The 26714-nt window shown below is 40.1% G+C and overlaps 1 protein-coding gene across 2 annotated transcripts in view; it reads left to right on the top strand.

Annotated features, from left to right (window-relative positions):
- TAX1BP1 (Tax1 binding protein 1) overlaps nucleotides 1-26311 on the top strand; it is a 104858-nt gene extending 78547 nt beyond the window's left edge. For both annotated transcript variants that reach the window (XM_038389785.2, XM_043509128.1), the window contains 4 exons: nucleotides 934-1108; nucleotides 1517-1665; nucleotides 24414-24499; nucleotides 25098-26311. In XM_038389785.2, coding sequence (XP_038245713.1) covers nucleotides 934-1108; nucleotides 1517-1665; nucleotides 24414-24499; nucleotides 25098-25299 — 612 coding nt within the window. In that variant the 3' untranslated portion in view covers nucleotides 25300-26311. The remainder of the gene's footprint in view (nucleotides 1-933; nucleotides 1109-1516; nucleotides 1666-24413; nucleotides 24500-25097) is intronic.
- The last annotated feature ends 403 nt before the right edge of the window (nucleotides 26312-26714 follow it).

Genomic DNA, 26714 nt, shown 5'->3' with positions numbered 1-26714 from the left:
GCAAAAATGTTTCCATATTGTAGAAAAAAAACTATAAGCATATGGGACATTTCCACTTTCAGAAAGTGTCTCAGACTTTTAGAAAGTAGACACAGCACTTTGAACTTCTTTTGTTTGCTCTTTGGGGTTTATAAACAAACCGCCTACAAATTGTAGGACAAAAAAAGTTAGGACAGCTTCCTACTTTTTCTCCAGTTACATTGTTTTGTTTCTTCTCTCTAGCTTGAAATGAGTGGAATATTCCATCTTAAAATTCTTCTCTTACTGAAAGCAAGAAACTTTAATCCAGTGGGCCAGAACCTCTGCTGATATAAATTGGGATAGCTCCATTTAAGTCAACAGAGCTACCCCAATGTATACCGGTAGATGATCCAGCCCAATATATCTAATAAGTTTTTAAAAATATTCCTCTTTTGATAGGTGCATAGAGTATTGCATCAAGCCTATACCTGATTTCTGCATATTCAGAGTGTGCCTAAAGTATAGTGTTTTTGAGATACAACAGGAATTTTATTTGTGAATTGTTCACAATATGCACATCATCTCAGTAGTAAGGAGAGATCAGGTGTAAGTAGCGGAGCCTCTGCGTGTTTTGTAAGATTTTTTTTATTTGCTTTGCAAAAGTAGATATTTGTATGAACAATACTGGTGATTTTGGCTTTTTTATTGAGTTTGCACCTATTGATAGAATTTCAAAATAAAACTTCTAATAAATAAGTTATCAATATATTTAATGATGTAACAAAAACCTGGAGTTAGTTTAAAAAGTCAACTCAGTCAAGTCATGAAAGGTGGATCTGAAAATTGGCACATAAATATTAGAATGTTTTTTTTAAAATTGAAGCTTTTAATTAAACTATTTAATCAGAATTTAAAACATTTGATAATTTGACTTAATGTGTTAATTACATTTTTAAATTTTTTGTTAATTAGGAACTTGGCAGGAGTCCAGAAAATCAAGCTGCAAGGATAACTAAGGGACAGATTTCTCAGCAGGATTTACATTTTCTTAGTCCATACTCAGAGGAGAGTGGGCTGGTTCCTTCAGTGCCAAGTAGACTTCCAGTGCTGCAGTATGGAAACCCTTATGCAATCCAGGAAACAAGAGGTTTGTAAAGCTTTATTTTCCTCATCTTTCTTTTATCACAATTTAAAAATAAAGGTGCCATTTTATTTATGTAGAGGCAGGACTGGACTGTTGATATCCTTGCATATAATATTTTTGTCAGAAATGGCTGGATTAATTAATAAGTCTGTCTACTCTTGTCACTGAAAGGGAAACTTTCAAGAGGACACAAGAACAATGGTGTACTCACACCAAAGTTTGTTCTAGTTGTGCATTCTGTTTACCAGATTTTGGGCTTTGAGAACTCCTAGTTGTATGAAATCTACACTGAAAACATTTGAAGTTTTGATTTAATTATTATTTTGATGTGACAAAAAGTGTACTAATTGTATTGAACAGAACTTTTTATACAATAAATAAAGAGGCCTGTTCTTCTGATTTTTATTTCAGATGGAGCAGATGGTGCTTTTTATCCTGAGGAGCTCCAAAGGCTGCCTGTAAGGACTTCCTCTTGGGAACTAGAAGACAACGTAGTCTGCAGTCAGCCTGCTCGCAACCTTAGTCGACCTGATGGTCTGGAAGACCCTGAGGATATAAATGTAAGTTAGGTTACTTGTTCTTATTTTTTTCCTTCATTTATTAGCCTGCATCCAGGAGCTAACAATTGCTTGGATATAGTGAGCATTTAAAATGTTACATACACAGCCTTTCTTGTGGAACACATATGTTTTTAATTCTCTCACCAGTATGTGAAAACTTAATTGAAACTGAAGACAAAACAAAAGCTGAAGGATTGTGTTACCAGTGTTTCTGAATTAAATGTTTAGCATATAGTTCAATGCAAGGTGTAAATATATGAAGACAGATTTGCAAGAGATACAGAACAAAATAAATATTTAAACAGAATGGAAAATATTAAACGATGAAACAATTTCCATTTTGGCTTTTTATAACAGCTAAAAGTTTGAAGTGGCAGAGACTCCTGTCTGTCATCTAAAACCAGCATAAAGTAAAAATGGTGTTGTTTGCTAATATACTTTCCAGGGCTTCATAGTGTGACGCTTTTTCTGCAGAGGCGATGTGGGGGAGGGGGATGGAATCACCTCCCCCCTGCCACCAGTTTCTGCCAGGGTGGGAGTTGGGCTGAGTATAGCTGAGGGGGATGTGCCTGGGAAAGGCACCAGTACCTAGTGCCCCTGCTGAGCCCCACTTTGAGTTCTGTCCCTTCCTTGCCTGCAACTGCAGTTACCTGCTGGGCAGTAGGTGTAAGGAGCCCGTTCTGGCCCGCAGCAGGAACACTATGGGAGAAGTAAGTGGGGAAGGAGCTGTGAGAGAAAGGTGGTGCCAGCTTGGAGGGGGTGTGGGAGACGCAGGGGTAGTGGGAAAGGGGCCAGAGGCGACACATGGGGTGGTCATGTGTCTCTCCCCATTAAATTGTGCTGCTCCCCCCTACCCCCATCGAGTTATGGGTCATCTCTTTTTCTTGGGGTGCCCAGGACTGAGAGTCACCTTGTTACCCTCCTGCATCCATTTAGAGGAAGATTTGCTTGTGCTTAACTGAATATTGGTTCGCCGACACCACCCTAGCAATCTCCTCAGGGCTCTGATACCCCTTACTTTGTCTTGCAAGTTAACAGTAGGTGAGACCCAGCCCCTGAATGCTTCTGAAAGTAGGGTCACCATATGTCTGGGTTTTCCCAGACATAGCCTCTTTTTTGAGATTTCTTTCTCTGTATGGGCGGATTTTTCAAATAACATCTGATGAAGTAGGTTTTAACCCATGAAAGCTTATGCCCAAATAAATTTGTTAGTCTCTAAGGTGCCATAAGGACTCCTCATTGTTTTTGCTGATACAGACTAACACTGCTACCACTCTGAAACCAGTCAAATAACAGGAAATGTCTGGGGGTTTTGCTGAGCAGACAAGCTGCAGCTCAGAAGGAGCCCAGGTCCCTCCCCTGCATCCGCAGCTGGTTGGTCTATTCCCCTGCAAGCCATAGCTGCCAGATCCCATGCATACAGGTCCCAATTCCCAGCCCTGGGGAGGGTGTCTCACAAGAAGGTGCTGACTGACAGCTGCATCCTGGGCTTGTGCCAGCTACCCTGCCACCATGACAGGGAGCGACACTGCCCTCCACTACCATTGAGTACCTCCGCTGTAGTCACCCCTTCCAGCATCCCCAACTCTAAACCCCCACCCCACCCCACTCACCCGCCACAGTGTTCTGTTTTTGGAAACCTGAAATATGGTAGCCCTACGGAAAACGCCCTTCTATATTATCATAAGATTATTATCAAAGGCTAAAATTTAAAAGATAGTAAACAAGGAGAATGGAAACAAAAATTGTTGCATATAAAACAAAAACGTAGAATGCAAACCTGGGCCTGTGTTTATCAACAGTTACTTTTCCTATGTAATTAAGTAGATTTCCCCCAAGGATTCAGTCTTTTGTAGATCTAGCTGGTTTTCACACACCCAGGATCCAAGAGTTCATGAAGTTCCGCTCTTCATTTCCTCAGTGAATGGATAACCAACTGTCTTTTTGCTTCTCCTGGTGTGCTGGCTCCAAGTTGCCCTCACAGCCTTCTGTTGACTATATGCAAAACAGTGCTTCCATGTTGACTTACAGTGCTTAATCTAAATATGAACCAAAGCAGATAGGTGATCTACATCCTTTGTCTGGTGTAACTGTTTGTCCACCTTGCCTGGGACACAGATTTTAAAACATCTTTTCAGTACATACACAACCTTTTAAATATTCATCCATCCATCTCGCAACTATCATGACTCAGTTTGACATAAACTTTTATTAGATACCTCACTTGACCCTCGTTGGATAAATACTACGAAAGCAATGTGTTGGATCTAGTGAGTTTGTTAGGCCTGTCAGGAGCTACTGTTACAGAAAAGTGAACACTTTTCCTGTTGGCATTAAGGAGTTTTTAGGGTCAAACATATCTTTTAAGGAATGTTAAGAATCTTTTATTCTTTTGTTTTATTTGGTTAGCTCAGATACTCTTGTATAAAAAAGAAAAAATGGGATTTAGTGAACTGGTTTATGAAGAAAACTATACCTAAATTATATATTAAAACTGTATGTTTGTTTTTAATTTGAACAGTTGTTTTTACTGTGTTTCAGTTTCTAGATGCTCTTGCTACTTTAAGAAATATTTCAGAAATATTTTTCTACAAAGTATTGTGCTCTTTGCAAGTACAGTGGTATCGTGACCTGTTTCTCATTTAGTCTAGTTTGCCACATTTAATTGCTATTAACCTTTGCAGAAACTGATCAGTGTTCAGACAGGCATGATTTTAGCCTTGGTGCTCGGCACCAATAATGGAGAAAAATGTATTTCTTCCTCCTGCCTTTTGAACCCTATGTCCATTATTGTGAATAATTAGGGAAACTGTCAGAACTATTGCAGCCTATTTAAGGTCTAGAATATCAGCTTTGTGCTGTTGCCCACCTTTTCTTCACATTTTGCATATTTAATCTGATCATTCTTAGCATAGACATTGCTTATGACAAGCCCTTCTCTTCTTGAGTCATCTGCTGCAGTTTAATTAGCAGAGTGTTCTTCCTGATCTATGTGTTTTTGCCCTTTCGTAAACCCCAGAGAAACAGTGCTAGAGTCTTGTGCTCATTTGCTGACACAGCTTAGGTTTTGTAATGAGATGGAAGGAACCTAATATGCTCAAATAGGAAACAACTTCAGGTAAATGTGTCAAGAAGATATTTTCTCACATCAAATCGCAGTTTTTAATATACTGTAAGAATTGATTTTCTTCCTATTTTCTGGCTGTCAAATGAAAATAGACTGCAAATGGTAAAACATAATTAGTTTCCAAATAAAAAAGAGAGGGGATATATGTGAATAAGTCAAAATTCTTCTTTGAGTGCTTGCTCATGTCCATTGTATTATAGGTTCCATTGTAGGTGTGTGTGCTCGACACATGCACCAGTGCTACCACATCTAATAGAAATCATGAGCCATTTCATATCTTTAAATCTCACTTAAAACTCTCCTTTTCTCTTTTTAGTTCATCACTGAGTCTCCCTGGAAAGAGTTTTTTGCAACAATTTATTTTCAAATAGTGAAAAAAGACCGTTACCTTTCATAACGGTTGTTTGAGATGTGCTGCTCATATCCATTCCATTGTGGGTGCGTGTGCTCGACACATGCACCAGTGCCGAAAGTTTTTCCCTCAGTGTATCCGTAGAAGACCAGCTCTGGCGCCCTCCCGAGTGGCGTGCATATACACTGGTATAAGGGGCACCGCCAGCTCCCCCATCCCTCAGTTCCTTCTTATTGCCAGTGACGGTGCTGGAATGTCTCCTTGCCTCGGCAAGCTTTCCTATTTCAACTGTGCCTAGTAGTGAATTTGTTGTATGTGGTTGTTAAAGTTGTACAGTAAATAGCTCCCTTAGTGTAAAGTTAGAATTAATTATAGTCCTGGACTTAGCCTAGAGACAAGGCACGCCCTGGTCCCCAGGCTTCAAGACTTTTGACAGCTGCAAAAAATCTATGCCAGTCAGTGATCTCCATAGAAGCTGCCTAAAGTGTTTAGGGAAACCCACATGAGCGACAAGTGTCGCATTTGCAAGAGCTTCAGGCCACAGATCAAAAGGGAGTGGGACATTCGTCTTCGAGCGCTCCTTATGGAGTCTGCCCTCACACCGGCCTCAGAGCCGACAAGATTGAACTCTGCTCCAAGAACCCATGGCCTCAGTCTGGAGCACACTGCTGGCCGGCGCTGATCCCTATCCCCAGTACTAGCTTAAAAAACAGAAGGGCCAGGAGAGGATGTTCTCATACATCCATAAAGGGAGAGAGAGAGCTGGAGGAGAGCAAAGACCCATGCGGGGCGGCTCTGCCCCTCCAGATGATGACCAGGCTCCAGTTCCCATTGAGCTGTTGAGCCCACTTCCAGACCTGCTCGCCACCCTGGAAAGCAGCAGAGGCACTTGGCACCTAGTGGTGCTGTTCATGCCAGCCAGTGAGGTGCCCCATTTGAGGGGTAAACCTGCCCTGGGACCCTTCCAGTGGTCTCCATCAGTGCAACATCGCTCACGGTCACGGGGGCACCCCGCCAGCGCTTGCCAGCACCACCAGCCCCTGGATGCAGATCGGCTTACTTGCTAGAGTTTTTGGTGTCGGTCCCTGGACTCTAGGTAGCGTTCCTCAGGGTCCCAGTGTCAGTCGCTGGTGGTCTGGTGCAGATCTGAAGAGGCACGTCACCAGTCTCCAGAGTCTCAGTGCTGGGAGCGTCCGAGTTGGTCTCCTGGTCCTCGGCACTGCTCCGGTGGGTCGAGACGCTGGTCATTGGAGTCCCATCACTGGTCTCCGGATCACCAGTACTGATCACTGTGAGCATGTCCACGGTCTCAGATGTCTATCCTCTCACTCCTGGTCCTGGTCTACGGAGTGGCAAAGTGTGAGGCGCTGATCGCCGGGGTATTGTCACTGATCCGCCAAATGCCGCCGGTCACCGGAGTCACGGCATTGAGCCATCGTCCCGGTGCAGGTCCCCAGTGGAGGTCCACAGAGAGAGCCGACAGGAATTGGGTAGAGTGGTGGTCTCGGTATTGTTCTGGTTCCCCAGACACGTATCTGCCTCCTTGGGCTCTGACAGTGAGGAGGAAGTATATAGAGCCCAAGGAGGAAGACCTGCCTGCAAGTCATGGTCACCCACAGGGGACGTTGGCTTTCCCCTCTGGGCCACCAGTGGCCGCCTGGCCCCAGGGCCAGTGGCTGGCCCCCTGGCAACTATGGAACCCCTGGGGGTTTCCCCAACTGTTGCAGGGGCATTGATCAGTCTCGGAGGCAGCCGAAAGACAGTCGGTGACTGTCTCCTGCCTGACTCGGACGCGGAGTCAGAGTAAGCTCCCCAGGGACAGCCAGCCTTGGCTGAAGCTCCTTTGGCAGAAATGGTGGAGTGGGCAGACCCACCTGTACCTGCCTCCTCTTCATCTCTGCCAGGTGAGGCGATAGCGGGGCCTTCTCATGCGGTCCCCCAAGATGATGCCAGGGCCCACCGAGAGCTTTCAAAGACGGTGGCATCAAACTGGGGCTGGAAGCTGAGGAGGTGGCAGAGCCCTCAGACTTCCTGTTCAATGTATTAAGTACAGCAGCCCCCCTCCAGTTTGGCATTGCTAGTACACGAGGGAGTGATGAAACTAATCAAGGCCCTGTGGCAGATACCTTCTCCTTGCCCCCCATCTCCAAGCGAGTGAAAAGAAAGGACTATGTCACTGCTAAGAGTTTTGAATATCTTTATACCCATCCTGCCCCATACTCTCTGGTTGTGTCAGCAGCCATTGAGCACAATAGACAGATCCAACCGGGATCAATTGCTAAGAATAAGGGGGCAACAAGGCTCGATCTCTTCGGTAGAAAAATTTATTCTACGTCCAGCCTCCAGCTGAGAGTGCCCAACCATCAGGCCTTGCTTGGCTGCTATGATTTTAGTATTTGTCAGTCCATGGCTAAGTTCATGGACTCGCTGTCAGAGGAGTCCAGGAAGGAATTCCTGGCTGTCCTCGATGAGGGCACGGCTGCAGACAGGGCTGCGCTCTAAGTGGTCTCAGATGCAGCAGTTTCTGCGTCTCAGACCATGGTTTCGGCTATTTCTATAAGGCATGCATCCTGGTTGCAGTCGAGCCTGTCAGTGGAGGTTCAGCAGTCCATCCAGGACCTCCCATTCCATGACCTGGTACTATTCTTGGAACAGACGGACAGTAAATTACACGGCCTAAAAGACTCTAGGACTACCTTGTACTCTCTGGCCCTTTACACTCCAGGGCTTGAGAGGAAGCGGTTTAAGCCGCAACAGTCCTGCAGGTTCGGGACCCAACCTCAACCAGAGCCCTTTCAAAAGAAGGGCAAGGGCTATAAGCGCTGGCAGACCATCAGCCGGCCCCGTCAGCTCACTCAAGCTCTACGTGCAACCAACTGGGTAATCAGGAATTTTTGAGGGTGCGCTCAAGGGCAACCTTCCAGCCTTTGTCCTGGATCCAGCACCCCTGCTTTTTTCGAACTGTAAATAGTGGTGGGGGGAGAAGACAGTACCTGAGTTGTATGCTTGTATGAAACTAAATGGCTTTGATATCTGGGAAACAGGATGGTGCAAGCCAACAAACTGGTTTGAAAACCAGTAGGACAGTGTTTGAATTTCAGCCTGTAAATGTGGTAGAAGATGGTTGTCTTACTGCTTTGATTGAAAGAGTAGTCTGACCACCACATTATAGCCTCCCCAGTCTCACCCCAGAACTACTTATCTTGAGAAACAAAGTAAAGAGCTTGAGGGAATTATAGTAGTCCTGATAGTAAATAAGAGTGCTCATTCGGACAGTGTTCAAGTCTACTTTATCTAGTAGCCAAGAATGGGTGGGAAAAAATTCATGGTCAAGGTTGATTTGAGATTTTTTGACTTAGGGGCAAAGTTAAGGTCTGAGTTAGGCAACTTCTTCTGTAAGTCTCTAGGCAGTCAAAGCAACTGACTATCCTTTCCCCTCCCCCCGAATTCCTGTGTGGTGATAGCTACTTAAACCAAACTTTACACAAGTGGTTGGTTACTAATTATGTTTTTCATTTTCTGGGTGTCCAGCTATATACCATGGTTTGCAGAGCTGCTGAGTGCTCAAAGCTGCAACTGAAGTCAATGGAGCTCTGCTTTGAATGCATTTATAAAATCCTATATAATGCTGAATTAAGATCTGATTTTTGAGTTGATGTATCAAATTGGGCACCCAAAATTAGAGGAAACTTTTGACCCAAATCTCTCTGTCCCTCAGTTCCCCTCTGTAAAATGGGAATTACACCCTTTCACTTCAGAGGGGTGTTCTGAAGATAAATAAAAAGTTTGTGAAGCACTTGAATGCTATAGTGAAGAGTGCCATAGAAATGCCCATGAGTGGCTTGTGAATAATATGCAGCCAAGTCCTGAGGCCACACACTGAACAATGAGGATAAACAAAATATTTAATAGCTGCTAAGTGAGCACCATCCATCCTGTTCACTGAATGAAGCAGGAGCCTTGTGGAAAAAATATGCGATCATGTAACTAAAGATCGTATCATAATGCATAGGCACAAGGGCAAGGGTTCTCAAACTGGGGGTTGGGACCCCTCAGGAGTTCATGAGGTTATTACACGGGGGGTCGCAAGCTGTTAGCCTCCATCCCAAACCCCGCTTTGCCTCCAGCATTTATAATGGTGTTAAATATATAAAAAAGTGTTTTTAATTTATAAGGTGTGGGTTGCTAAGAGGCTTCCTAAGTGAAAGGGGTCACCAGTACAAAAGTTTGAGAACTACTGCACAAGTGGGTGAATTAAGATACCACATGGCACTTTTTTCTGACATTTCCTAACTTGTCAGATGTCAGCGTTGTTTCATTTTCTGTTTCGTCTTGGTCCAGGTGGGGCAGTTTGAACTGGATATTATATCCTCCAAGAGGCCGATGGAGACAAGAAAACAGACAAGGACTCTTGTTTTAAAATGCATGTTAGGGAATGATCCTGCATTGGTATATATATATATATGGACTAGATGTTCTAATAGGTTTTTTCCTTCCCTAATTTGTGTGAATCCTTGATAGAGACTAGGTCTGACTAAACTCTCTAGTTCACTTTCTAGCAAGTGGGTAAGCCTCTCCGATGGAGAATACTTTGAAATAAGAATGTTGGCAAAAGGACAAGTAAAACAATGGTTGCTTTGTTAGGAATAAAATCTAAAAATACTAATGAAAGAAGCCTTTCAGGAAAATTTGATATTTACAATGTCTAGCTTTATGTGTAAAATACATAACCTCTGCACAAATAGATATTTCTGAAACATGGTATTTTAATAACCAATAGGATATTGTAATTCCTGGGTATAAAATATATATGAAAGAAACGTTATCTTGATTAGGTGGCGTAGTAGTACTACACAAAATTTTCCATAGACACTTTCAGAAATTATAGAAACAAGGAGTACTTGTGGCACCTTAGAGACTAACAAATTTATTTGGGCATAAGCTTTCCTGGGCTAAAGCCCACTTCATCCACCACTCTGGAACCTGTCAGAAATTATATTTTTCTGGTAGAGAAGATCTTGAGGTAGAATCTGCATGTATATAAAGCCCATATCATAAGACTACAAATACAATATTTTGGGTGCACTACTGCTCTCTAACTTTGCCATCTTTAAAATGTTGGAGAGATCAGAGAAGCAGTAATTCTTTTTGGGTAATAGTAATGGATAATTTCATCATCTTCTCGTGCAGACACCATAGTTAATCATATGTTTTAGAGTTCAGTTTACCAAGAGCTTTAAACTTTTATTTTATAAAAATCTTATTGTGATGGAAAACATAAAATATTTGAGCTTTGAATATTCACAGTGGTTTGATGAAAAATGAATTGATACAGAGAAGTAAAAGATCAGAAATCAGCCCTTTAGATATTTTTTGTACTAGATTTTCTCTTTTTTGGGGGGTGGAGGGAGAGACTTTTTGCAAGTAATCTAAAGCACTCTGGGACCTGTCATTTGTCCACATCATTGCTCTTCTTGTGCCGATTCCTAGAATATCAGGTATGCATAAGTGGTGTTTGGCTATAGAGCATTTTTATAGTATTTTAGCCATAATGGAGAATATTTGCATCGAGGCAAACCCTTTGAATTTGATGACAAATTTAGCAGGTGGTACAAATGCTGTCACTCACTCCCAGGGAGGGAAGGACAGAGAAACGACTCCTCCCTTCTTCTCAAATATCCCTCTAGCCTAGAGGAAATTCCCTAAGCAGGGAAGAGGAAACCAGGAGTTAAAATCTTACCTCTTCTAATTTCAGTTGAAATTCCTGTACAATTCCTTACTCTTAGGATAGGCTAAATCCATGAACCCTAATCTAAAAGACTGTCAGGGGAGAGCTGTTAACACTTGCCCCCATTTCCATTTTCGAATAAATTAGCAGAGGGCTTATGCAACATCATTGCTGGCCCATAACTTCAGTTTTATTCACAGCATCACGCTGCCTTTCAGAGTCACTAGACAAATTTGGAATGTCCTAGCTCTAACCATCATAAATCACACTTCTTCCCCAAAACCAGGGATAGAAGCGAGGATTCCTTATTACAAATGTTCTAGTGTTAAGTAGTAAATAGTTGTAACTCACTGGGAGTGGGAAAAAGTGTATGACAAGTTTTCCACCAATGGCTGGCCTACAGAGGGACTAGCAGTTCCACCTGACTTTCAGTCTACCACAAAACTTAAGCAGTGACCTCTGCAATGTTACAATGGAATAACCTTTCAAATGCATGGAATATATGACAGTCAGATGTGCTGATCTGTTAGTATAATTGATATAAAAGCATATGAGACCACTGTTAAGGTTTTGCACTTTGAGCGCAAATTTCATGAAGATGGGATATATATACTTGGCTTTTTGGTATCTGCTGGAGACGGAAGGAGAGAGCTTTATGAAGTGTAGAGATCTTTATGAAGTGTTGAAGTGTGTTATCAAAATCATTGTAGGCAATATGAGAGTGGAAATAAATGCAGAGCATTTCCCCTTAATTTCTTATTTCCATTCTTTTAAGGTTTTGGGTGAATGGAACATGTCCTGCTTCAACCTTAACTCCTACAAAACATTGTTTTGTTAATTCATGTGTAGATTAGGTTAAACAGCACATCAGGACCAGTTTCAGAGAAACTGTTGCTTGATATCAAATGATGATGTCTTGGCACATATAAGAGAGTCTGCTCTTGACATAGACCTTTATACAAATTGTTCTAGGACCTACAGTAGGTGCTAAGTTATTAAGTAAGAGTGACAAGAATATAATTACAGGTTTCAGAGTAGCAGCCCTCTTAATCTGTATCCGCAAAAAGAAAAGGAGGACTTGTAGCATCTTAGAGACTAACAAATTTATTAGAATATAATTGTTAGACAGCCTGAGACAGGAAATCATTCCTAGAGGCATGTAGATAGAAGAAGAGTGCAAGATACAAGAGATTTTTATTAATGATATAGTTGGTTAGTTTTATTTAGAAAACGTAGAACTGATCCCAGCTTGCAGTGTGCTCAGAGTAACTTCCTAAAGAATGTTATTAGTCACAGTAGATATGTGGGTAGCAAGATGAGAATTTGTGGCCATCAGAAATTGTCTGGACTTATTTCTGGAATGTGTCCAAAACGGCCTTTCCACCTCAACTAGTCAAAATACCCTCCTCTATCTACCAATCTTCTCCTTGCTGCCACTTTCCCAGATCAGGGATCTGCAAGGAGAAGCTCTGTTTAGCCGCGAATGAGGAAGAGCTGCCTTGGAGCCCAGACTGGCTGATTGCAAAGATGCAGACTTGACTTCAGAGTGAGGCAGGACAACTTCTGAGGGCAGGAGGGGCTGAGGGAAAACACACACATTTATTTCAGTCCTTTTGTGCAAAGCACAAATGACTAGTATAGTCACCAGTTGTAAGGGTGAATAGATGTGACCCCTCAGCAGTCAGCACAGGATCAGTATTGTTTAATTTACCGTCACATGTTAATGATCTGTAAAGCTCTCTGGGACCACCAGGCCTTTATGAGTGTGTGCAAAGTACCAAACACAATGAGGCCCCAATCCTGTTTTGGACTATGGGAGTGACTCATACTTTTTTTTGATCTTTTGGGTTTAGCTTTCCTCCTTCCCACTTACTCCTTAGCAGGTCATACAAAACCCACAAACCCATTCATTTACTTGTATCATCTTCCACAGTAATAATAATAAAAAAAAGGACAATGCATGTAAAAGATAACATGTAAAAAAATTAAAGAAATAGTTTATGCAAAGTGGAACTTGTGACAAGTTACGTGGGGGATAAATAGTTCATTAAAATTTTTTTTAAAAGGGTGGCATTTACATTCCAGTGACAGTGAGGGTATGTCCTCCAGTGATTACTGTCTGACACTTTCTGTATTGTAAATTGAACTGTATTCCACTCATTTGTGCTTTTAGTCTCTGAATGCCTTAGGGCAAGAATTGTTTATCCATTGGACAGTGACCAATTGTAAAGTGCTATGCATGCCTTACAACTCAGTATAAATTATTACATTTTATTTGGCTAAAAGAGGCATCTTCAATTACGTTGGCTGGGAGAAATTGGGAACTAAATTACTGTGAACTTTCCATTCCTGTATGTATTCCATGGTTTAGTCAGGTGCATTGTAGGCTTTTGGCCTACGCCTGATTTAGGCAGTTATGGGATCAGGATATTAGATTAGATGGGACACTTGTTACATTTTTCCATTGTTCCAAATTACTCCAAGGAAGCAGATAACACTAGAGAACATGTTCATCCTCTTTTTTAGTATGTCTTTGGTTAATAGGTGATTCTCTACGGGTCAACATTCAGAACAATTTGATTCTGTAGTATTTTGAAATGAAAATGATTGTGGAAATGGCTCGGAGCATGAGGCAAAATCCTCAAATAGAGAATCTTAATTCTTCTTCAGGTTATATCCCTTTGGGTGTTCCACTTCAGATGCGCATGTGCCCCAGCGCCTTTAATTGGAGATTTATTAGCAGTGATCATTCAGCCCACACGTGCACCGTACACACTGAGGATATATAGGGCTGTGCGGGTGAACTGCTCTCAATCCTTCACAGTTGCCTTCAGCCTGAGATGGACTGTCAAGCATGCCAGCTTCTATTGAGTGCCTTAATGTTGTTACATAGCATAGAGTTGTAGATCATTCCTTTTGGGGTTCTCGTCTGTTCCTTTTTACAGTACAGACCCATTTACGCGCGGAGTCAAGCTGTCACAACCGCATGTTAACGGACTGCAGGTTAAGAAGGCCATGCTGAAAAAAGTGTCTATGATTCACTTAGGAAAAAAATGCTGTTATTTTCTGCTCTTTCTGGCTCGCATATTTTTTTCTTTCTTTTCAACAACATCCTTGCCATCACTTTCGTGGTCCGACGTAGCCTCCCAGCCTGTTAATATTTCTTCCTCGGAAAGAAATTCTGAAGTCGCACAATCTTCATTGATCTCTAGACACTCAGTAATGATTTCTGGCGACTTATCCGAACTAAAATCTTTTATCATTTGAAAGAGATGTTTACTGTTATCCTCTCTTGTCTGTGTGCATGTTTGTAGGACGTCTTCTTCCAAAAATCCTTCAAAGTCTGGCTCTGAATCAGTGCCACTGCTGGAGTTTTCCGAGTCTGAGATGTCTTTGACAGAAAAGGCATCGCCGAGAGCCTTCATCCATCAGTTTTCAATGGACTTTTGTTTTACTCCATCCCAAGCTTTAACTAAATAAATAATTTCCTTCATGTTTCAGGAATTCGGAAATGCCTGAAGACGTGCATGTCACGATCGCCGAAATCAGCTCCTGTTGATGATAGTTTTTAAAATTCTGAATAATGCCCTGGTATAAAGGTTGAATTTTTGATGTGTTAAATGGTAGGTATAGCACTCGAATTTTTCCATTGCTCGATACCAGTGATTGGGCTGGACAATTGTCAAGTAGCAAAAGTGCTTTGGCTTAGTTTCTTCGACAGCAGATACTTAAGAACAGCTGGAACAAAGCTGTGGTGGAACCAGTTGTTGAAAATGTGTCTTGTCATCCAAGCATTTTTGCTGTTGGCATATATTACTGGTAGTTTGGCTCTATTGAGGTGATTAAAGTAATGAGGGTTATGAAAGCGGCCCACAAGAAGGGGGCAAGCTTATGGCTGCCCATCTTATTACTACAAAAAAGAGTCACATGATCTTTTATATTTTTAAATCCAGCTGTTTTCTGTGTCTCGTAATTAAAGGCTGAAGTTTTATCAGGTAGCAATTTTGCAAATAAAGCTGTTTCATCACAATTATAAAGTTGTTCTTTGGGGTAGTCTTCATTTTGTAAAATAGATTTTAACTTGGCGAGAAATGCGTTCATGGCCGATTCATCGGCTGATCGGCTTTCTCCTGAAATTGATACCTGCGCTATGCCATGACGCTTTTTAAAACTACTTATAAACCCTTGCTGGCTTGGAATGAGTCATTCCCCGTTAAATTTCCAAATTTTTTTGTTTGAGCTTGAAGAATTGGCCCACTTAGTGGCATTCCTTTCAGCCTTTGCTGAGCAAATCACATGCGCATGGCTTTGTCTGTTGTGGGTTTTGCTGAATAGCGTGCACGTTTTCTCTTAAGCCCTGCGACGGAATCGATATTTTGTACAAAGCCATTCAGTTTAGATTAGTTTTTTAGCCATCCTCAGAGAGTAGATTTGGCAATCCCAATATCTTTTGAAACTTTGGCCTGGATTTCTCCGTTATTTACTTGATCTAGTGCAACTAGCTTTTCTTTTACAGTGTAGGAACGTTGACACTTGCCCCCTGCCATTATATTAGGCCTATGTTTAAAATTTTCATTCGTGTGTGTGTTTGTGACTACTATAACTACTATATTCTATATCTCTCTAGCGTGACAATGACTAAGCATGCGTGATACGTCTTTACCAATATTGGTAAAGACGTACAAGACGTTTCCGCTCCGCACTTCCTGTCGATTTCTATGTCAGTGAATTAGTGAGCAAATCTGTAGCACTACATAGCAAGTTCCTGTACCATGTGTTAACGAGTCTCGTGTTAAATAGTTAGCACTGGGGGGCTACTGCGCATTAAGTGGATTCGTGCATAAACGGGTCTGTACTGTACTTGTGTGTTCCCATTTGTGGGGTCACTTTGGACTTAAATATTTCAGAGTGGTGTCTTTCCTACCAGAAAGTTATTCAGGTTAGTGACAGACACTCACTGTGTCTGAAGTGTTTGAGAACACTCATAGTCCCTCAAAATGTAAGATCTACACTTCATTTAAAAGCAGATCTTGTAAGAAGAGGGAGATAAAGTTCAGGCTTCTCATGATGGAATAAGTCTTGAAACTGGCTTCAGATCAGAGCTTTGGGAATCCTCTGTATGTAATGCCCCATCTACCTCATGGTCCTGGTCACTGAGAGCCTGACCTCAGGCTACAAAGGAGTACTATCAAGGTTCTGAGTGCTTCCGGTACCTTTAAGACATTTAGGGCTGCTTCTAACAGTTGTGCCTCTACCATAAAGAGACCTAGTACTATAAGACTTCCTCTGCCATGGTCAGGTCTATCCAAGCAGCAGATCAGCACCATCGGACTCTTTGGTACCCTCTATCTACTTCAGTGCTCAAGACTGTTAACATATGAGTGTGTGCCTGCTTACCTCTCCATATAGAGTAGCCAGTTACCTATCTTCATAGCAATACTGACCTCAAATGACCTGTTTGTCTCCAGTGCTTACCTCTTGGTACCAATATCTTCTGGGGCATGACTGCTCTGTTCAGATCCTCTACTTTTCTGACTTCCACCTTTTCAGAGAGAACAGTTATCACCTCATTAGACTATGTGGAAGAGGACTGTGATTTAGACTCAGAGCTCTTTATCCAAGGGTTTCCTCTTTATTTGAGGAGACCTTATTCTCCGCAAGCAAAGAGAAGGGAAGATAGATGACCTCCACCTTTCACCAGCGGGGATGACCAACAGTAGCTACCTTCTTCTGTGCCCTGTGGTCCTGCTTACTGGTCTTATTGAAATCCGTGGGCCTTACACTGCCAACAGTTTTTAAGGGCCACGAGTCCCTCTCATAGTGAGCATAGACAGTCTCGTTCTCCCATGCCCTGACTTCCCCCTCACCAACCAGAACTAATAGAGGAGACCTTTGAAGAAGAGCAGGAGGCAACAAGAAGGTAACACCTCACACAAATGTTTCTCAGTATTGCTGAATGAAGCTGTATTGCCTCTGACTCTTCAGGATGGATGATTTTTGACAGTTCCAGGAGCTGATGAGTCAACGGATATGCTCCAAATTTCTCTTGAGGAAATCCAGGACTCCCATCATGAACTCCTGGACATTTTACATGCCTCAGATTTGACACATGTGGCTGCTTACCTCTCCACACAGAGTAGCCAGTTACCTATCTCCATAGCAAACCTATCTCCGATTAATGAAGCTCTTCTAGAGTCAGCCAAGACAATCTGGCAAATTCCTGCCACAGCATTGCCTACATTCAAATGTGCTGACAAAAAATATCCCAGCCAATGATTTGGAATTTTTAGTCTCGCATTTGACGCTGAATTCCTTGGTTGTGGATGGAGTTAATGAACATAGGAGGCAGCACAATACCAGTGCCAAGGGCTGGAATTCCTACAGGTGACTCTGTTTGACTTCTTGTTAACCAGTGTGGTACTGCAGAAGCTCTTTTGTTACTGGCTTAGTGAATCTAATTATATAATTAATAAACCACCAGTTGTGGGGATTGTCTGCCCTATTTCTTGGAATTTTCCCCAAGTGTGGCATTCTCAGTATGGCCCATCCCAGGCACCCAGTCGCAATGATTCTCCAGAATCTCCAGGCTTCTTGTTCAACAGAGGTACAATGGGTGTTGGAAACCAGTAGAAAGCCATTGACAAGAAGTATTTACCTTCAGAAACAGAAGAGATTTCACCACTTGCATTCACATCGTCAAGTTTGTCCTGTTCAGTCTCCCCTTCCCACTGTTCTGGAGTACCTATTGGAATTAAAAAGTCCTGGTCTCACTTTGAGTTCTCTCAAGGTCCTCTTGATGGCTATCACTGCCTGTCACTTGTTGGTAGAAGGCTTTTCGGTTTTTACTTACCTCACAACTTGTAAGGTTTCTGAAAGGACTTACGAACCTCTGTCCACAGGTTATAGAACCGCACTGCAGTATGAGACTTTGAACATCTTTCTTAATTGCCTTGTGAAACATCCCTTAGGTACGTGTTCACTGCTTTACCTATCCATTAAAACAGCCTGGAGGGTTGGAGAACTACGGGCTTTAATGACAGATCCCACCTCTTTACAGTGGTTTTTAAAGGACAAAGTATTATTACAATCTCATCCTAAATTCTTATCTAAGGTGTCTTCTGAATTTCATATAAGCCAGACTATCCATCTCAATAATTTTCTTGATACCACATCATACTTGGCTGGAATCTGTTTTCCATATGTTAGATGTCAGAAGAGCCTTTTATCTGGGTAGAACCATACCTTTCCAAAAGTCTGCTAGACTGTTTAAAGTATGGCTAGATCCAGGGGATCCACAGTCTCCACCCAGATACGGCCAGAGAGCCATCTTGAGAGTATCATTTCATGTTATGACACTACCAGCATTCAGCCTCCTTCTAGAGTGTTATCCTATTGTACAAAGTCACAATCTACTTCGATGGCATTACTAAAGAATGTTCCAGTTGTCTAAATTTGCAGAGCTGCAACCTGGACTTCAGTATTGTAGAAGCTCTGTTATCCAGCACTCAATTAACCAGAAAGCTTAATTAACTGGCATTTCTGATATCTCCCAATACAAATCTTCAATCTAGTAACCGGGACTGGTATACTGTCCAGAACATTATGCACTCTACTTTTATGCAAAAGAGGCAGAAGACGACAAGCAAGCTGATGTCAGGGATTTATTCAAAAAAGCAGTTTCCAGGGTATGTCTTAGGGTCATTACAGATTCAGCCCAATCTCCTACACCTTCTCCATCTACAGTGATAATTGATGTTGATAATGATGACCCTGAGGCACTGCAAGTTCAAGTGTCTTCTGAATCATCAAAGATTACATTACGTTCAGTATAGTTTTAGTGTGAAGTGTATTTTTAGTGATCTGGGTGTACGCCATGTGCTGCCCATAGTGATATGTAGTGTCATAAGATAACCTACTGTATAGGAAACTTTACCTGTATACTGGTAAATGCTTCAAGAAACCAAACACTCTGCACTGCAGTACTACTACTGGATTAGTGAGTGCTTATATACTATTTTATACTTTATTTATTTTATTGTATTCTAATTCTTTGAAAATTAGTATTCCATTGGTAAAGTATAACTGTTAACCAGAATATTCGATTAACCGGCACCCCCAATTCTCCAACATCTTGAATAACAAGCTTTTACTGTACATACCTTTTCAAACCCTATTATGTTTTGGTACATGCCTCTAGATCAGATGCTGTAGTTGGCAATGCAGTTTTGTCTTTGACTTTAGACTCTGTTCTGAAGCTCCCTTCTTCCTATGGGATGTAGCTTAGGAATCAGCTGAAGCGGAGCACCTATAGGGACACTGCTTGAAGAAGGAGAGGTTACTCACCATGTGCAGTAACTGGAATTCTTTGAGATATGTGTCCCAGTGGGTGCTCCAGTACTTCCCTTCCCATCTGCTTCAGAGTTTCCTCTGCTGGGACTTTGTGTTAGAGAAGGATCTAAGTGCAATTCATTGTGCAGCCCTATATATCCTCTGAACAGGGTGTAAGGATGTGTAGGGTGCAAGGCAGAATGGGCACTGCGACAAAAAAAAGTCAGATCAAAGGTGTGTGGATCACCCATAGAGATGCATATCTCAAACTTAAGTTACTGCACAAGGTGAGTATTCTTCCCTTTTTTGATAGAAACTATGTTTTAATCTCCTTCTGTCCCCAGATCCCAATATCTGCCATCAAAATGAGTGCTGCTTGGAGAGTCCAACATGCCTTGAGTCTGCACTTAACTTTATCCTCTGGATAAATCTTTTATAAGGCTGACTCTCATTATTTGTCTTAGAGAACCATCATATATTTCTGTACAGATAAGAGATATTTGAATAGCTATACCAATCTTTATACCTATCTGTCTAATTTAGGGTTTCCTGTAGTACAGTGTCCTCTCTACGATTCCCTGCTCTCCCTCATATGGATATTTTTGATATCATACAGTTTTGAACCATTTCAAAGTTCTATAAATAGACCAAAGGAAAATCTTTTTTTCTTAAACTATTGAGAATGTCCTAGCTCACCTGTCATGCCATTAGTGAATCTAGCTTCACTTTAAAAATTGGTAGTATGAGACATTTCTAATAAGCAGCTCTGCAAGGATATGTGCATATAAACTGACACACACTAAAATTCTTAGCTAAGGAAAGACTTTTTTTAAAAAAAAGCCTAAAAGGAGGTATGTACCTGATAGGATGCCAGTTTTCACTTTCAGGTGACGTTATAAATAAGAATCCGGCGGCAATATCTCCCGTAAATGTAAACAAACTAGTTTGTCTTAGCAATTGGCTGAGCAAGAAGTAGGACTGAGTGGACTTGTAGGCTTTAAAGTTTTACATTGTTTTGTTTTTGAATACAGTTATGTAACAAAAAAAATCTACATTTGTAAGTTACACTTTCACGCTAAAGTGATTGCACTATAGTACTTGTATGAGGTTAATTGAAAAATATCATTTCTTCATTTATCATTTTTACAGTGTAAATTATTTTTTATTATAAATATTTGAAGTGAGCACTGTACACTTGGTATTCTGTGTTGTAATATAAATCAATATATTTGAAAATGTAGAAGAACATCCAAAATATTTAATAAATTTTAGTTGGTATTCTATTGTTTAACATTGTGATTAATTGACAGCCCTAATTATTAATACAGACAGCAAAAATAAACAGCACAAGAAAATATAGAGAACTGTTAACTTGAGTAATGATCAATGACCTATAAGGTCGAGAACTCAAGAGCAAAATTCATAATTACTAGATAGAGAAATGTAAAACAAATGCTGAAGCATCTCTCATGGCAAAATTTTATATACTGTGGAGAGTAAATGTTGATGTGTTTAAGGAATTCTTTAAACCTGGTGAACCCTCGATATAAAGATTATAATTTGTTAATTCTGATAAAATCTAGTTTTCTGTGGAATGTATTAATAGGGCAGAAATGCACATGCAGTGAAGCTGAACCTAAGGCACAATCCACTGTTCTCTGATACAGCTTCCACAGTTGAACAGGAGGCATTGACTAGCTTTATGAGTAATTAATACATGGTGCAAAGTGTGAAAAGCATACATATTCAGTATGCATTATTTTATATGTTTTAATGTTTGCTGGAAATATATTTACAAGTATAACTGGTTTTTCTTTTGTGATATTAAAAAACCCTAGTAGAATTTATGATAAACCAAGCTTTGTGTGTAATAATAAATCCTCTCAGTAATTATCTAATGTTTCTTTACAGACATTTATGCTTTAATAATAAGCACATTAACGATTCCTTTCAGGACTGCACAAGTGCTCTTTCTAAAGTAAAAAAAGAGTACTTGTGGCACCTTAGAGACTAACAAATTTATTTGAGCATAAGCTTTTGTGAGCTACAGCTCACTTCATCGGATGCATGTAGCTCACAAAAGCTTATGCTCAAATAAATTGTTAGTCTCTAAGGTGCCACAAGTCCTCCTTTTTCTTTTTGCGAATACAGACTAACACAGATGCTACTCTGAAACCTTTCTAAAGTAGATAGCATTAACTATAATTTGTGTAACTGAATGAAGGTGGGGAGTCTCTTTGCTCATCTATAATTAACATACAGCTGGTAGTAATTAACTCCTTCATCTTTAGTACTCTCTGCTAGGGACATTTTGAATTAATATTTATTACTGGTAAATCCTGATTGCTGACCCTAAGAAGTTAAATAGATTAACAATGTGATTTATGATTCATAGCTTCTGAGCATGTTTTCTGGTTTGGCGCTCTGCACTAAATAAAGAATATTTGTAAGCATGGAAGAGAGGGAGTTTAGGAGCAGAACTGATCACAAAACAGATTTGCTGTTCTGTGAAAAAATTCGATACTTTGAAAAACATTTAATGCCAAATCAGGATAAATAGCAAAAATTTAGAATTTTTCACAAAATTAAATTCTGAAAAAAAAACTGTTTTGAGTCACTTGAAACATCTTTCTTTCTTTCTTTCTTGTGCACGCGCGCACACGCATATGTAAAATAAATGAATTTTGAAAATGAAGTCATTTTGAAACCAACAATCAAAGCCTCTAATTCCAAAAGGGGGTATTTTGACATTTTTCAAAATGTTATTTTCCAATTTTAAAAAATACCAAAGTTTTGTCAATGTATATATTTTGGTGAAAAACTTCAGTTTTGTCAAAACTGCATTTTCTGATGGAAAACTGTTGGAACAAAATTTTTTTGACCAGCTCTATTGAAGAGCCCTATTGCTAGGGGGAAGTGCCATCTGCTTCAATATCTAGAATACTTTAACAGAGCCAGTGAAATATTGCCAAGTGTCCAAGAAATGGCCTTCTAGCTATAAAAATGAAAGGATTATAAAGGAAGTCAGTTTTAAGGGATTTAAATTAAACTAGGTATGTATTTTCAGTATAAATATGCATGTGTAGAGAAATTGTTTTTTATTTTCTCATGGTAAATATTTAAACTGTAGTGTGGAACAGTTCTGATTTGCTCAGAACATGATTTCATCACATTTGTGTGTGTGTGTGTGTGTGTGTGTGTGTGTGTGTGTGTATGTCTGTGCTCTGGTCTGCACTGGGGTGGGGGGAAATAGATCTAAGTTACGCAACTTCAGCTATGCGAATAATGTAGCTGAAGTCGACGTACTTAGATCGACTTACTGAGGTGTCTTCACCGTGGTGAGTCAACTGCTGCCGCACCCATGTCAACTCTGCCTGCGCGCCTCGTGGCGCTGGAGTACAGGAGTTGATGGGAGAGCGCTCGGGGTTCAATTTATCGCGTCTAGTCGACTAGACACGACAAATCGATCCCCCCCTGGATCGATCGCTGCGCGCCAATCCGGCGGGTAGTAAAGACATACCCTGTGTGTGATTTCAGCAATAACAACCTTTTACTATGTAATGTTGAAACACTTTAGATATTAATCAGAAGTTTTTCCTCTATTGATAATTAAACTCTGCTCATTGGTGACAAAAGGAACAAATAGTGCTTTTACAATCCATATGCCCCTTCTACTGCAGGTGCTAGGCAAGAATGTTTTATATAGGAAAACATGTCTGTCTCGAGCATCTGCTGCAGTAAGCCCCACTAGCTGCTTAATGAAAATGTTAAATGGTTGAAATTAAGCAGCTGTTCAGAGTGAGGAGAAAACTATTGAAGGAATCTCCAAATCTGTCTAGTTTCCATTAACTTTTCTTGAGAACACTGCGTAGTAATTAAAAAAATAAGAATAAAGAACTCAATGCAATTTGAATGTAGGTATGAGTTGTCTGTGCAAAGTAGACATGCAGTTGCACACAGCTTTTGTACATGAATTTTTGAAAATCAGGCTCCTAGTGTCTTTGTTCACACTTCATGCTTTTGTTGAGTACTAGGAGAAAAATGATCTAGGAGACTGGATTCCAGAATGTTTTACAGGTTTTGCTGAGGCTTTCATAAATAAGCAGAATTTACTTAGAAAAGCTTCTTGGTTTCTGTATCCATTTGCAGAATAGAACTGAGAGGATATGCAGAAGACAAGTTTATTAGTAGTAGGCTTGTTCTTCATACAGTATCAAAAACATGCACAACTCTAATTTTTCTTTTCTTCTCCCTTACGGTTTTTCTTTGTATCTTGTTTCCTACACCTGTGTTATACAAGAGCAGTGGTGGAAGCAAATCCTAAATCTGTGACATTGATTAAAAAACAAAACACAGCACTTCCTTAGTTTCTTCACCTGTCAGAAAGAAACTGTCAGAACTAAATTGAAGTACCGGGATAGGGTATCCTGCAGCTTATTCAGTTTTAGAGTTTCACATCACAGACAGATTTTTTGGGTGTATTCTCCAGTGGCAGACCTGACTAGGGCTAACTCTTAATAGAAGCTCTGAGGCAAACCTGATTGTCTGTCAGCATAGTGATCCTCATCAGTGCCTGCTGCAGCTGTTTATGTGCTGATAGTGTTCATGAAATGAGGATGCCACTGACAGCTGATGAGAGGAAGCAGCCAAACGGGGCAATTTAGCTGATGTGTCTGACTGCGGTGTGAAATGTGTGACATGCTTGGCTGGCAATAGGAGCATATACAGATCACTCAAAACAGACTATTGGGAGCAAGAATGTGAATCTAAATCAATGGGTTTTTTTTTTCCCCCACTGAAATTCAGATTGACAGATTAAGAGTCTAACTTGACATCCTATTATCTAGAATTTTATTTCTGAATTTTAGTCCTTCATAAAATGTTGTTGTGCCTTGTAGTCTGGTGCCCTGCATTTGGTTTAACATAGGATTTTTGTTCTGATATGATCCCAGGCATTTGCAGTCAGGTGACAAATGTATTAGAAGTATTCTAGTATGACTGGCACAGATTTATAGTGTATCATCAAAAGGCAGTTTGTTTAGCTTTTAATATTCATTAACAAGTTTCTTGGTTTTTATATGTTTCAATAAAAATAGTGTTTCAGGAGGTCCAAAGTAAAAGATGAAAATCTAGTCCAAGTTTTCTCTAAAGATGTTGGAGAGAACACGTTTTCTTGCGGAAATTTTTAATAACACTGCACATTTTTTTCATAGGATGATGATGAGACTGTACCTTCTGCTCCTGATCCTCCAAGCCTTCTCTTACATGAGCGTGGAACAGGTTTTTGTTTTGACTCCAGGTAAATTTGTCATATCTTTCAGGACTCTCATCAACTCAAAGAAAAAATGTTACTGTTCAGAATTTCCGAGTAGTGTTCATTGTTATCAGGGAATTTACTCTTAGATGTGCAATTCAGAGGACTGTTGGCATTATGTCTCATTTCACAGAACATGGTAATAGTTTTGGCACATGAATGAAAATTTTTGTTCTTGCTGACCTAATTGTGAGTCTAAGTTAAGAACTTTTATAAAGTGTTACGTTTGCTAAGAGCAGAGAGAATGGTTTTCTAAGAACCTGCTTGGCCATTAAGACATTCAGTAGATTTTGCATTCAGTAGGAGCTGGAATTATGTCAAAATTTTATGTAACCTTTTTGACGCCATGTTATTTTGGAATTTCAATATAAAACTATTTTAACTGTATTGAACATTTCAGCTAATGTCTGTTCTAATTAACTGTAAAACAGTTACTTGGATACTTAGGGCTAAACCAGCTCCCATTTAAATCAGTAGCAAAACTCCCATTAACTTCAGCGGCAACAGGATCAGGCCTTTATTTCTCAGCTTTACTCAATGAAACATTGTGTCAGTGTTTCATTTTCTTTTTTCTTTCTCCAAGTTTTGATGTGCACAAGAAGTGTCCCCTTTGTGAAGTGATGTTTCCGCCTAACTATGACCAGAGCAAGTTTGAAGAACATGTTGAAAGTCACTGGAAGGTGTGCCCCATGTGCAGTGAGCAGTTCCCTCCTGACTATGATCAGCAAGGCTTTGAAAAGCATGTGCAGACACACTTTGATCAGAATGTTTTAAATTTTGACTAGATAAGTATAAGTAATTTTTGTTTGGGTTTTTTTTTTTTTTTTTGCAGTCAAGCTTATAAAACATCTCCAACAGGCAGTCCACCTATAGAGAAGAGAATGCAGCTTTCATATAACTTAATGCAGATATCTAAATGCTACTTTCAGTATACAATACTCTACAGTGTAATTGGAGTTAAGGTAAATCTTTGGCCTATCAGGTCAGGTTACCTCTCAATCTAATATTCTATAAGAAAAAAACCCACCTTGTATATGTGTCTGTGTTTGTTCCCCTGTTTAGTAAAAACTGTAAGGACACAGGGAGAACTTGGATGTGATTGGCCTCAGAAACAAAGTCCAATTTCTTGGTGCTGTTCAGTTATACAGAATGACCGGAGGTTTCTCTTTGACCATGATAATTGGAGCATGATTAAATATGAAAACTTAGTGTGTAATAAAAGGATGTTTCTCATAGTAATCTTGTGAAGTATTTCTTTGGATAACTGTTGATTCAGAACATTACATAACTTATCCTATGAAAATATAGTTTTCTAATCTACTTCAGAAATGTAATGTAGTTGCATGTATTGAGAGACTACATGCTTGCAACAAAAAAATAATTTATGGCAAAAACTTTGCTTTTACTTATAAAATGTTTGTCTTAGAGGATAAATAAAGTACATTTATGCTTTAAGGAAATATTTTTATGAATTGAAAGGAACTGTTATGCTTAAATAATTGTTTAAAAATCACTACCATTCAGTTGCATTTAGTAGAAAATGTTTTCATACTGAATCAAATAGTGAGTTGTGTTCTTTTTGGACTAGGGTTTTTAAAATCTTTGACCTCTTAATTTTGCACATTCTTTCCAATATGCAACTATCGGTATGTATATCTAAAAACATTTTATATTTAAAGAATTACTATAAAATATGTACTAAATAAACCAAGAAATTAATTTGTTCCTTTAAATAAAATAATTTGCTTTTGACCTGTTGTACAGTAGTCTTGTATTAAAGACAAAATTGTTCATGGAGTCTGTGGTCTCTTCCCCCCCCCCCCAACCAATTTAAAGAAGTAAATTGTGTAATTTACTCCAGCTAAGCAACATTTTTTAAAAAGTATGAGATGACTTACTCTCATGAATACTTATTTGCTGCTTTTTCCAGAAGAGAAGACCTGAACAATTGTGTTGTCTGTAGTTCCCTTTTTCATTTATATGGCTGGTGTTTAATAAGAGATTGGATTTTCCCACCTAAAGCTGGTCATCATGGACAAATTACATTTGAGTATGCAGCCACTACATCGTCAGTTCTCCATGTTTTCTTTTAAGTCTTGTAATTCTGTTGAGGAAATTAGAATTGAGGAAAACTAGTACTGTTGAGGCTTCTTAGAAAATGTGTACGAAAATCAGTGCTCAGTATTTTGTTACACTATTT

This window comes from Dermochelys coriacea, chromosome 2 (assembly GCF_009764565.3).
Source record: "Dermochelys coriacea isolate rDerCor1 chromosome 2, rDerCor1.pri.v4, whole genome shotgun sequence".
Lineage (NCBI taxonomy): Eukaryota > Metazoa > Chordata > Testudines > Dermochelyidae > Dermochelys > Dermochelys coriacea.
Note: the sequence above shows the minus strand (reverse complement) of the source record. Positions and strands in the feature narration are given on the sequence as shown.